Source organism: Hippocampus guttulatus, chromosome 4 (assembly GCF_054856545.1).
Source record: "Hippocampus guttulatus isolate MCC_2025c chromosome 4, RoL_Hgut_1.0, whole genome shotgun sequence".
Classification (NCBI taxonomy): Eukaryota; Metazoa; Chordata; class Actinopteri; order Syngnathiformes; family Syngnathidae; genus Hippocampus; species Hippocampus guttulatus.
The window spans coordinates 6,475,014-6,488,452 of NC_141264.1; the positions used below are offsets into that span (position 1 = coordinate 6,475,014).

At 42.8% G+C, this 13,439-nt stretch overlaps 2 protein-coding genes across 5 annotated transcripts; one reads left to right on the top strand and one right to left on the bottom strand.

Moving 5' to 3' along the window:
* Window positions 1-38: 38 nt before the first annotated feature.
* On the bottom strand, window positions 39-6,953 carry znf319b (zinc finger protein 319b). 3 transcript variants are annotated; one of them, XM_086109836.1, is made up of 3 exons: window positions 6,625-6,953; window positions 6,020-6,118; window positions 39-5,904 (listed from the first exon to the last, which is right to left on the bottom strand). In XM_086109836.1, exon 3 carries the CDS (start codon window positions 5,856-5,858, stop codon window positions 4,014-4,016), a length of 1,845 nt encoding a protein of 614 aa, XP_085965962.1. In that variant the 5' UTR covers window positions 5,859-5,904; window positions 6,020-6,118; window positions 6,625-6,953; the 3' UTR covers window positions 39-4,013. The 3 variants fall into 3 exon arrangements, with proteins under 3 accessions (XP_085965962.1, XP_085965960.1, XP_085965961.1); XM_086109834.1 differs by having other exon boundaries at window positions 5,989-6,118; XM_086109835.1 differs by lacking the exon at window positions 6,625-6,953 and adding an exon at window positions 6,248-6,602 and having other exon boundaries at window positions 5,989-6,118.
* A 1,222-nt stretch (window positions 6,954-8,175) lies between these two features.
* usb1 (U6 snRNA biogenesis 1) lies at window positions 8,176-12,936 on the top strand. Of its 2 annotated transcripts, none has more exons than XM_086108711.1 (7): window positions 8,176-8,513; window positions 8,770-8,909; window positions 9,403-9,586; window positions 11,151-11,204; window positions 11,384-11,489; window positions 11,565-11,645; window positions 11,737-12,936. In XM_086108711.1, the coding sequence occupies exons 1-7, from the start codon at window positions 8,335-8,337 to the stop codon at window positions 11,842-11,844; spliced, it is 852 nt and encodes a 283-aa protein (XP_085964837.1). In that variant the 5' UTR covers window positions 8,176-8,334; the 3' UTR covers window positions 11,845-12,936. The 2 variants fall into 2 exon arrangements, with proteins under 2 accessions (XP_085964837.1, XP_085964838.1); XM_086108712.1 differs by having other exon boundaries at window positions 9,457-9,586.
* Window positions 12,937-13,439: the final 503 nt, after the last annotated feature.

Sequence of the window (13,439 nt, forward strand, 5' to 3'; positions counted from 1 at the left end):
AGAGGAGCCCACTTCAAGGTTTCAACAGAAAATAAGTTAAAATGAAAATAATTTTAATATAGCACTCACTGCAAATATGGGGGAATTCGGGAAAGAGGAGAACAGAGAGAATTAGCCAAATCAGCAGAAACAGAAAGAGATTGCTAGAAACCTGTTTTTTTAATCCAACCTGCACAGTGGGCATGACGCCACCTTGACAGATAGCACCAGGCTCAACAGAATTTTTAGCAAAAAAATGCTCGGGAATCTGTTTTCCATATTCCACTGAGCGGCGAAGGTGTGCAAGTGTTTGCGAAGGGAGCAAATGTTGATTTTCTTTTTCCTGTTTTTGTCAAGGTTTGTTCAAAGTCGCAAACGTTCACAAAGATGTTTCCCAGTGCGACATTGAACGAACCTTGATGAAAAATCAACATTCGCTCCTTTGCAAACACCTGCACACCTTCGCTGCTCAGTCGGATATGGACTTTTAGAACAATAATTGTGTCTTATTGCAAGTTCACCCTCTGGGCTCTAAATTCGTAGACAGCGCAGGTGCCCGCAAGTGTAAAAATTGGCACATCTTCATTTTCATTCCTGTGTAAGCAGGCCTTGTTTAGCATGTTAAGGAATTTGGCAGACTGCTCTGCGACATGCTGGCCTTTCCAGCACACCGAGGGCTTTACTTTTGACACGCCCCCGGTGCACTTGACAATTTGATGGCCGAAAGCAGACTTAACTTTAGACATGCTGGAACCAGCGAGCCGCCAGGCTTCTTGTTTTGTCTCCCCCGTGTTGGTTTATGCTGTCTTGTTTCAGTTCCTCTGAACGGGTTGTAACTGGAAAGTAAATTCCTTGTGACTTTCCAATACATACATATACAATACTTGGCCAATAAATCAGATTCTGATGTATTGGCATTTGGAATCTAACGTGATTTTGGCGAACATAATCAAGGTGCAGGCAGACCAATTCTGCCCTCTGCAAGCATGTGGATTTCATCGTATTTCATTGAGATAAATATCACAACAGTGTGCATCAAACCGTCTGAATAATTGTCATCAAGGAATGTGCGCCTCTCACGCATGGATTTTAAATGGAATGAGAGGAGCTGCTTCGAATGGCTGTGAAGACATTCGGCTGTGTTCACACCCACAACAGTGCAAACCACCCGTTTGTAGTGGCGCCTTGCAAGCTGAGTGCATCTGCAAAGACAACAAAGTTGATGCAGCCCAGTGAGACCACACGACATGCCAGATTTGCGCTGGCCACGAACATAGAGCCCTCAATGCCAGGTCAGAACTAGATTTTTTTTCAAGCGCAGGTCAGTATGTATTTTCTTTTTTAACCAAAGACAGTCTACATTCACACAGTAGAACAGTTATCGAAAGATAACCTTTAACATACTAATACAATCACTACATGCCAGGGTGCCATAAGAGGCTGTGGGGTTAAACTGATGATGATTCTAAGGGCCAAGGGTTAGGGTGACATATGTCTTTGTTAATTAATAGTACTTCATTTTCAGTTTGCTGCATTAAAGAGGTAGGGCCCAAAATATCCCCCCCCCCCCCACTCCCTCAAGGGCCCCAAATTGCTGGTGGCACCCCTGACTAATTGGACTACACAGACAGCAACAAAGCATTTGTTAAAACATTTAACTTGGGTAAAAAGTAGCAATAATACAAAAACATCTTGAAATGTATTTTCTTGAAAGACACATTTTGACAGGTTCACTCGTCACATACATCCACTTTGTACAGTACTGACCCCGGAAGGAAGCTTAAATAGACTGAATAATTGTACTTGTTATTGAATGTCAACACTGTCATTTTCAATTCGTGGGATCTGCGTCAGACTGTATTTAGGAAAGAAACTACACAGAACTATTTCGCTAGAGGAGAAACATCCTCAATCACTAAACTCTTCACACTAGTCCATTTACAGGAGTTATGAGAAAACAATGAGTCATCGCTGCATTTCAGCTGTCCTTGGTCTTTCATTTCTCAGGAACCTAAAACCACTGAACATGTGAATTATGCAAAATTAGTGGACCTTATCATGCTGAACCTTTTGTGGTAGCCATGAAAAACAACAGTAATCTTTAGATGTCTGTAACTAGTGCAAAAACAAATGCTGCCAGTGTAAATTTATAGATATTGAACAACTCAAAGAAAAAAAAGGAGACAGTGGGCATAAGGGAAGAAGGAACAAAATCAATTGATTGCATTCTTAGTGAAATGGCAAATTCTGTCTTTTTTTTCCATAAGTGCTATTTATACACTTTCTGGCTGGCCAACTTGGGATGTAGCAATCAGCTAATATCTGAATCAACTTACAGTTAGGTCCAAAGTATTTGGACGATGAATGTTGTTCATGATTTTGCCTTTACATCAAACAACCACAAGATTATAACCGCTTGCACAATATAATGACATCCAACACATGTATTGCAACATTCTCATATGATTTTTACTTCTCGTGTAAATAACTGAGGTAACCAGAAAATTTGACACACGTGTCCTTACACACACTTTTAAATAGTGTTGCACCAATACTAGTTTGGAGAGGGTTCCCGATATGGCATTAAAACGCTGGCATCCGTATCTGCGAGTATTAACAAATAACACGCAAATATTTTGTTTTTTCAAACGGCATGAAGTCAGTACAGCTGATACTGCACAGCTGGGGGACTGGAATTGGTATTGGGGGCCAAGAAAAAAAAATCGTATCAGAACAATAGTACTGTAAAATCGTTATCTTGCTACAGCTCATTATCTCGTAACATTATTACTTGTTGTGCAAGTGGTGTGGTCATAAAGTTGTGGCTCTTCCAAGAATACACCACAATGGACTTGAATGAAGCTGTCAAGATATGATTGAAGTGTACTTTCAGATGTAAGTTAGACAAAAATATAGCATTTGACTTTTAACAATTACAGCCTTGTTATGCACCTCAATTCTAAATATGCTTTTGTCTTAAGGAAGACCAAATGAAGGCCAATAGGCCTACGATGAAGCAGAAAGTGAAGGAGGCTGAATCGGGACCTAGCAAAACATATCCAAGGAGTACATTCAAAATTGGTTTGTGGGCTCCAAACGTCAGGCAATCTTTGACTGCAGGTATGACAAATGATGGTTGTTATTATATTTGCTTTTGGTATTATTTACACCAATTATTTCAAGACATTTGAGCGTCTGAAAATTGAGGTACAGTAATCTGCAAATGACGGCTGGAATCCCTGAAGGGCAAATACTTTATTTTTGTGAAACACTCGGTAGTTAAGAGGATGGAGTAGCTTCTTTGTTGCACTCCGCTGAGAAGCGGTTCCCTAAAAGTAGACGTAAGGGTGGGGGGCATTATGGAATGCAAGCTTCCAAATCAGCAATTTCAGCTTTACACAAGTACAAAAACACTATGTGGTGCCGGTCGCAGTGGTACGCTTATGAAAGGTGGCGCAAGACACTGCTGTCTGTTGACTGGTCAAACCCAGATTGGATGCATTCTTTTGTGTTTCAATCTAATGAACTGAACTAGATGTAAAGTAAAAGGTGAATTTTGGAAAACACTGTGTACTAGGACAGATGGGGATTTTTAAAGAGATGGGTATTTCCTTTGTTAAATTAATTGGTGAATTGGTCGGTATGCTAATATAATCCAAAATGTATGTAGCAGCTGCAGATATAATCGCCCCGTTGTGGAAAGGACAACGTGAAGTGAGATCATCTGCTCACAACACACCTTGAGAAAATCTGAGTTTTGTTCTCTCTTCCCACGCGTGTCGATCTCCGCTTCTCTTCCTAACTGCGTCTTTCTCCACTCGTTATTTAAGGTACCACTGACGTTGGTATCCTATCAAAGAGCGCCAAAAAGTGGATCCTAGATCTCACTTTTGGTACCCGCCACAATTTTTGGTAAAACACACGCACACACACAAAAACCAAAATGTGTACCCTTACTAAACCTGAACTGTACTGCTTGGTAGAAACATGCTTGTAGCGGCCAACAAGTTCACTGATTGCATTCAAGGGTTCAGTTACATGCACTGGGAGACGGGGTAGTCCCCTCCATCAGCTGTGTGCTGTACTGTGTGATCCTGCAAAGAGCCCAAGTCACTGAAACGCTCACCACACCAAACACACTTAAACTGTCCTTCTCTTGAGTGTGTGCTCTGGTGTTTGGTCATGTGTTCGCGTTGCTTGAAGAACTTGTTGCAATGTTCGCACTTGTACGGCTTTTCCCCCGTGTGCACGCGCAGATGTCTGTTGAGGTCTGAGGAGTATTTGAAGCGCTTCTCACAGTCAGGACACTTGAGTGGTTTTTCCCGGGAGGGGTCACAGCGGTGCTGTACAAATTCAGAGGAGGAGAGGAAGCGGCGGTCGCAGAGGGAGCACTTTAGGGGCTTTTCTTGACAGTGGGAGTTTTGATGGCGCTGCAACGTGGAACCCTTCTTGTAGCCCTTGCCACAGATGTCGCACTTGAATGGCTTGTCGGGCACCGTGTTGGGCGACTCTCCACACTTGTGCCTAAGCAGCTCTCCCGATTGGCTGAACTCCTTCTGGCATGAGGCACACTTAAACAAGTTGTCCATGCCGTGCACATGCTGGTGGTAGAGGAGGTGCGAGGGCTGCATGAAGCCCATGTCGCACAGATTGCATTTGAACGGCCGGTCGCTTGGGTCTTTGTGTGTGCGGCGGTGGCGCAGCAGGGCGTACTGCTGTTTGAAGCTCATCTGACACTCATCGCAGTGGAAAGGGCGCTCCTCTGAGTGAGTACGCTCGTGTTGGCGGAGGTCCGACGGTCGCTTGAAACCCTTTCCGCAAGTTGCGCAGCGAAAGGGGCGAGAGCCTTGCGGGTGGCAGGGATGGTGAAGGAGCTCTGACGACTCTTTGAAGTGCAACTCACATAGATTGCATTTGAATAAGTGTTCACCAGAATGCATGTACATATGTCGCACCAGGTGCGAACGGTGCTTGAAGCTTTTCTCACAAACGGCACACTTGAAAGGGCGTTCATTGCTGTGTGTGCGATGGTGGTGCTGAAGGTGTGATGACTGGCTGAAAGCCTTGTCACACGTGTCACACTTAAAGGGCTTCTCACCTGTATGCACTCTGTCGTGACGGGTGAGTTCTGACAAGTGTTTGAAACCCTTCTGGCAAATGGAACATTTGTATGGGCGGTCGCGGGCCGACGGAAAGGGTAGAATGGATGAGCTACTGGTGGCTGATGCCCTAAGACTACTGGGCTGCTGGGTATTGTTTGCTGAGGAGTTGGAGGTCATGCTGCCGGAAGAACCGGGCCGGTACGTCTTCTCACAAATTGAACACTTCATTGGATTGCTGCTGTTGTGGGATGAGTGGTGATGGGCCAGAGATGTCAGCAAGGAGAAGCCCATCTTGCACAGGCCACATACAAAGGGCTTCTGTTCCACTTGAACACACTGGTGCTCTAGTAAGTCAGTGGCCTGGTGAAAAATCTTCATGCACTGGGTGCACTGGAAGGACCTGTCCTGACTTACCATACACTGGTGCTCATGGGGGTTGGCTAAGTGGGAGATATCATGTCCACAGGCCCCACACTTGTGTCCTCCCTCAGTTCCTACCTGCAACGTGGCCTGCTGGGTCTGGGCAGAGTGCTGCTGACTGTGCTGCGCACTTCCATGCTGCCCACTCCCATGCTGCTGATTCCCATTGTGTTGCTGATTGTGCTGTCCATGCTGGGTCTGCTGCTGCTGTTGTTGTTGTTGTTGTTGAAGAGATGAGGACTCTTGCTGCAGGACAATTCCATACACTGTACAGCCGAGAGAGTTTTCAGCTCCAGGAGGGATGGTGTGCACCACCTGAGGTTGAGAAACACCATGCTGCTGCCAGGCCTCTGTCATGCGGGCTCGATTGTAGGGGTTCAGTTTGACAGCAGGAGTGGCCCAGCTGCAGTAAGTAAAAGAAACGGTTAGCTAGTAGAAATTAGAAAATGTTTCCAGTGTATTATTTGACACAGAAAAACAAACTCACTCCATGACTGCCAAAGACACTGAAGAACTACCTCAAGGTGATTGCTGAAGGAACTATGTTGTAAACCCGGGGACAGCGATGTTTGTGGATAACAGGAAGAAAATCCAGCTCTTTCACGTTTGTGTGATATCTGTATGGACAAGATTGGTATTGGATTCGTAAGTTAAATATTCATACAGTAAATTGAATAAAAAATACAAATTGGGGCTCACTATTCTTCACCTTTTTATTAACAAAACAAACTTTTCAGCTTCCTTACCATATTTGTTAATGGGGACCCAACCTTCTTAATACCAAGGACGTTGATATTACATGGTAATGCGAGTATATCATGTATACAACGTTATGTGGAAATTAACCTCCATGAGCACAACAGAGGAAGTACCGTATATTGAATCGCTTAATCGTGGTGCCATGCTCTTTTGGTTGTTTAAAGGCCAATAATAAGCCTAATGCGATAGTATAAAGGCAGCACGCGGGCATCTTAGCATTTAACGTATCTCCAAAACGGCAGCGTTAACATCATTTGTTTAGCAGCATTAGCTTTAGCAACACAGAGGCACAAACAGTCAACGCCGAATCAGAGAGTTTCCGTCAATGGACTAAAAGTTACCACGAACTTCTATGTTTACGTACCGGAGGCATAGAATGGCTACTTGGGGATAGATTAGTAACTCAAAATAGCATTAGATTCCATCTTCTCGTCGGCAAACGGCACTCAGATGCTCTCGTCGAAACGCTGTCGTTCCAGTTCCAGGGGCCGACGCAATCGAATAAAAATGTTTTTGTGGCTCACTAACAGGGTGTGAAAAGGCAGCTCCTTTTTCCGAAATCACTATTAAAGTCGCCATTTCACTTGTGCATTTATTTGGCTAACAATGCGTGCGGTCGCTCGAAAATGTGTGCATTTTGTTATAAGTTGCTAGTTAGCTTGTTTCTGAGCTCCCCGTGTTAGCAAGCTTCAGCGTCTGTCTGCGCCCCGCACACGGGAACATGAATAAAGCAGGAACAGCTCAACAATGGTTCTCAACCTTTTTTTCAATGATATGCCTCTTATGATTTTTTTCCAAACACGTACTGCCTAATCAGCATAAAGCATTTGGGGATTAAATAATAATAGTAACAATAACAATAATAACAACAATACTGTAATAATATCAACAATAATAACTGTGCCATCAGTATCTGGTTCATTCAACTTTGAAACTCCCATTTGTATAGGTACTGTATTGCTCACACGATTGAGAAACACAGTAAAACCAAACACAACAAGAAAGAAATAATTAACTTACTTCTTAAGATTTTTATGATGCGTGCACATTGAAATAATTATCAACATAAAGTGTCTTCCTTTGGGACCATAATGCAGATTATTAACTTAATTTTAAATACCTGTACAAGCATAAACTGAAAGAAAATCATCTTAATCTATCAGTTTAATTATTAAAAAGAAGACCAATGAACTTAATTGTAAATAAAAGCAGCAAATGAAAAAAATCCTCTTAAAATATCTGTTTAATAATTAAAAAGAAGCATTCCTGTCAACACCGAATATCCCATTATTGCACTGAACTGCTTCACTGAGGATCTTTGTCATTCTTGATGGTGCGAAGGAAACTGCTCTGCTCAAACTCTTTTGTTTTCATTGAAGCTACTTTTTAAATCTATTTTTAAACACTCACGCACCCCCTGAAGTGCCTTCACGCATTCCCGGGGTTCACGACGCACATTTGAGAACCTCTGCTCTGGAGCACACGTAAAGTAATGTGTGCGTCTGCGCGCGCGTTTGTGCGTGTGACGTATACATTATAATAATTATTCTTTTTCCACATATAGATTACATTTACAGTGTTATTGCATGTAATACAATAACACAACTCGTTACGTTTCATTAAACCCACTATTTGTATCTGTTTAAAATTTAAATTCAGTTTTCACTGAGATGAATATGCATTTGGAGGGATTTTGAAGTAAAATCCAAACACGCTGTGAACAAATTTGGAACACACACACACACACACACACACACACACACACACACACACACACACACACACACACACACGCGCGCGCGCGCGCGCGTAAGCGTTGCAAAAGTGAGAACGCGCACATGGGTTTGCACCGGCGTGGGAACTAATTCGGTCGAGTTATTGTTTCAAGGGTACGCAAATGCTGATACTCAGAACAACTTGTAGACACAGGAAGTGCACTTCATCAAGAGTTGTTGGCTTTGGCAGGCAAATGTGGCCCAGCCGGTTCAATTCGCTTGAATACGATGTTAGTTTCCTGATACACTGGAGCGTCGTTGCCTCATTTTTCCATACGGATCGAGAGAACAGCTATTGAATGATGTTAGTCGGCTACAGCAGCAGCTCGGATGAGGAAAGTGATGCACGGGGTGTGGAGGCAGGCGTAGCTCCAGACCATAACAAAACGTTTCCTCGAAAATGTCTGCAGGACGGTGATGGTAGTGATTGTCCAACGAAGAAGAAGCTCAAAATAGAGAAATCCTCTTCATCGACAAGGTACGGATCACACAAATTGCCAAGTCATGGGGCAAATAATTACTGTACTTGCTTCTGCTGAATTGCTGTTTGCTAGCAAAGCAGTTCAACATCTAAACAAAGTATTTTTTTCTTAGCCTTTTTCTGACTCGTTTCGATTAAATCAGTCTCGGGTCAGTCTGTCCATGTTGCTTCTTTAGCAAGCGGAACTTGGAGACTGAGTTCTCTTGATGCCATAAATTTAATGTTAAATAACTAGGTTGTGTCTTCTCTGCAGGCTTCCACTCCCTGGTTGTTTGCTATCCATGTTTCCAGAAGACGAGGAGCCGCAGACTGAGGACAGCTGTTTCCATGATGGTCGTATCCGATCATTCAAACATGAGAGAGGAAACTGGGCAACTTATGTTTATTTTCCATGTAAGTATTGCTCATAGCTGTACTAGCATGAATGTTCTCCAGGTAATCCAGTTTCCTCCCACGTCTAAATGAAGATTCTTAAATTGTCAATAATGGTGCCATGATGAGTTTTGTTTTGAGACATTGTAGCCTTTGTCTGAGATGTACTATTTGAATGAATTGTTGGTTCAACAAATCTGGTCGTAATCACGGTTGGATGTGGCCAGTGAAACCATACTCAGCTTTCTCAAAACTGGTTAATCTCATGACTCATTATCTAACGGGAGAATTTCTTTTTCACATAGTGCCAAATAAGTTTGGATTTGTTTCCCCTCAATAAAATAAAATCTGAAATTAGAAAGGGGACAAATACCTTTTCCCTGCGATTGACCGATGGCCAATGCACTACGTTTTCGGTACAATAAAGGGAAAACAGGTTTTCAGTGCATGAGCCATGAATTGCCATTATCATAGAGAATGCACATTTTAAATGCCTGTCATCTTGTCACGTCAGACAAACCTGAAGAAGAGTTTGGGGAGTTAATGGAGGTTCTTCTGTCGACTGCAGCTGGCTTTGGAGTGGTTTTGGCCCCACAGGAGGAATTTCATCTCAGCCTCTCACAGACAGTGGTCCTGAGACACCACTGGATCCAGCCCTTCATACAGAGCCTCAAGGCAGGCCTGACCCCCTGCAAACGGTTTGTTTAGCTTTTTCTCTATATGCAGACTCAGAAGAATTTGATCATATGGCCAAATAATTAACAGTATAATACACATTCTTATGAAAATTGAACCATAATGATGGATGAGAATTTAAATATTACACAACTTAAAAAAAAAAAGTGGCCGCCATTACAGAGGAACCGAGGGCTAGATTTCCCTCCGCTGCTTCTGTGCCCAACTCATGAGTCAAGGAACACAAGATCCCCTGTCGTTCCCTCATAATCGATCTGTTAGCACCACTGCTTACGTGTGTCTTTGTGCCGAACTGAAGCATATTTCCACGATGAACGTATTTAGTGTCGATGGTCAATGTGTTGTGCAATTCATATTTGTCATCGTGACAACTTGCTGCATTCATCATCAATGCAGAACCACTAATCACACTCTGGAGACGTCACTGGCTCAGCGCAGGGCCGTAGCTAGTCATTTGGGCCCAAGGTAAATAAAAACAATGACTCCCATACTTTAGTTCAATTTTGTGTGTAATGTAATTTAGTCCGCATCCTGAAATGAATTACCGGTACAATTATCTGACAGGGCGGCCCGGTAGTCCAGTGGTTAGCACATCGGCTTCACAGTGCAGAGGTACCGGGTTCGATTCCAGCTCCGGCCTCCGTGTGTGGAGTTTGCATGTTCTCCCCGGGCCTGCGTGGGTTTTCTCCGGGTGCTCCGGTTTCCTCCCACATTCCAAAAACATGCATGGCAGGCTGATTGGACGCTCTAAATTGTCCCTAGGTGTGAGTGTGGGCGTGGATGGTTGTTTGTCTCTGTGTGCCCTGCGATTGGCTGGCAACTGATTCAGGGTGTCCCCCGCCTGCTGCCCGAAGACGGCTGGGATAGGCTCCAGCACCCCCCGCGACCCTAGTGAGGATCAAGCGGTTCGGAAAATGGATGGGTGGAATTATCTGACAGCTGAACTTAGCCATCTAATATTTACCACCAAATATTTTTAATATTGTGTCTCATCAACTAAAAACTGTGCATTAGAAAAATCTCTCCAATCTACTGAGCTTGATAAAGTCCTTCAAATCCTACTTGAGGAGGGATGCCCAAGTCCGGTCCTCGAGAACCTCTATCCAGCCTGGTTTACATGTCTCCCTCCTCTAACACAGCTGATTCAAATGATCAGGATCATTATCAGGCTTCTGCCAAACTGATCTGCTGCTGATGAGCTGATCATTTGAGATTTCTTTATTTGAATACACAATTATTCTGTTGACCTTTCAGTAGCATACTGAAATGCTGAAATATATGTCAGCCCTATATTTCAAGTTCCCCATTACATTGTCTTTTTTAAATTGTTCATTAAAACCCTTGTCCCTGGGATTAACCTGCAAAAAAAAAAAATCCTCAAAATAACTCCTCAAATCAAGTCATTCATTCGTGAAATTGCTTCTCGAAGAAAAAAAACTTTTTGGGTGTTTTTTTTTTGTCTTGAGTCTATCGAAGTAAGCACTGTTACAAACACATGTGTGAACTAAATAAAAATTCCCTTGCACATTTTTTAAAAAAAGTACTGTAATTGTGTTGCGTTTGCAGATTTGTGTCCTCAGCATCGAGACTGAAGGTCTATTGTAACGCTGAGAAGACAAGGTACAGTCAGTGTGTTTTTCATTGCTCAGATACAATGTAAATTCTCGAGGGTCTGTCTGGAATGTGTCATGCTACATTACATAATACTTGCTTACTAAGTTATGAATTTACTCTTTTGTGTGTGAGTAGATGTGCATGCTCTGCCTACCTCTGTGAACGTACTGTATTTTCTTCGGCAGAACCTTCTTAGGGATGGAGGTTGTAACTGGGCATGCTCAGTTGTTAAATGTTGTCCGGGTGGTGGACAGAACATTGACGGACTTTCACTTGGACACATTTTATCAGGTTAAGTGAGATGCACAGTTTTCATATGCGCAAGACAACATGACAGAAGACACTCATGTTTGCTGTATCTTGTAGGATCCGTCATTCCATGTGAGCTTGGCCTGGTGTGTTGGGGACCTCACTGTGCAATTGACACACTGCCTTCATGAGCTTCAGGTGCAGTGAGATATGCAATGTAATGCAACGTTAACCAACAAGGCGCTTTTTTTAAAATGTGTATTTTGAATGTTTTTTTCCACTTTCACAGAATTTGGTCGATAACCATGAAGAGGATCCATATCAGCTGTGGTTAGACTGTGCAGAGTTGCGCTGCCGCGCAGGAAACAAAACCTTCCGTTTCCCTTTGGATGCTTAAAACTGGACGTACTGAATGCGACAATACATTTTGGCACATGGCATTTCATCAATATGCAGGGAGTTCACAGTTTATGCTCCCAATAAGAACTTTTGAGGTTGTGAATGAGACGCAGTTCATTTGCACATCACGCAGCACAAAAGGGCTCACTCGGTTACTGTTGTACTTACTTTTTTCCTTTTGATAATTTGATACTGATTGTTTAGGCATGTTTTTCATTCATGTTTACTGTAATTATGACTTCAGGTAATAAGTAAAGACCCCCTGTGACACAGAGTAAACAAACAAACAGAATCATATATCCCTACATACTGTACATAATAGGCATTTTGTCAGACGACTTGCATGTTTTACCTCACAGCAAAGGTCCAGGCTCACTCCGTTTCCCTCCGCAATACTGTACTGATATATGCCAGTGTTGTGATGTCTTGTCCTTTTTGCAAATTTAGGATGCTTGCACATTTTAACCCTTCCACCATTTAAGCCCGTATTTTGCTGAGTGGCAAAGGTTTGCGAGCAGGGAGCAAATGATTTTTTATGTTTTTCTTTGACGGCTTTCGTTCAATGTTGCAAAGACGTTTGCCAGATATTTCCAATTGGTTGGAAATGGTTGGAAACAGCCCTGCGATTGGCTGGCAACTGATTCAGGGTGTCCCCCGCCTACTGCCCGGAGACAGCTGGGATAGGCTCCAGCACCCCCCGCGACCCTAGTGAGGGTCAAGCGGTTCGGAAAATGGATGGATGGATGGTTGGAAACAGCTTTTCTTGTCGCCATCAAATCTTGAACATGTTCAAAATTTCTTTATGACAAGACACATTGTTTGAGACCATTAAAAGTGTTGACGTCGTCTTTGCAATCGCTCTCAAACTTGAACGAATCCTGATGAAAAAACAGGTGCGTACACACTGACAAACCTTCACCGCTCAGTGTGCTATGAACTTTCACTACTGTAGATGATGCTTTTTTTGGACAAATGTAAAAAGGTTTTAAATGAAGCTTGTCACAGAATTCAGGTATATGATGATGTCTCATGTTTGCTTCATTGTGTTTCTCATGAAAGTGAATAAATATTTTTTTGATAAAGTTGCAAATGAGTATACTGTTATTATGCTTGCACAGGACAGATACTGTTCCCACTTGACATTTCAGATTTCAGGAATGATACACTGAATGAACACAAATGCTATCTACCATACTTTTTGCACCAGCTTGAAAAATGCTGCAGTTCAGCAAAGGAAAGAAATAAAGGCCATGTGACACCCACAATGAGAAGAGGTTTGAGAAAACGTTGAGTATCAGTGACTGATATTACTTGAATGGTTTAAGAATCCATAAGGGCATGATGCGGACCTCGCAATTTTTGGTATGAAATGTAGTACAGTATCCAAAATATGCCACAACGGGCTATTGTGTGTAAATTTAGTAGTATGGTCCATGCCACACGATATATTTTATCCACAGTAATTTAACCCAAAGAATTTTACGTCGTGGCTCTTTGGTCTAGATCAGGGTATGATTCTCACTTATGGTGTAAGAGGTCCGAACTGCAATTACCCTCACTTTCACGTTTTCTGCGGGTGGGATTGCCTGAGAA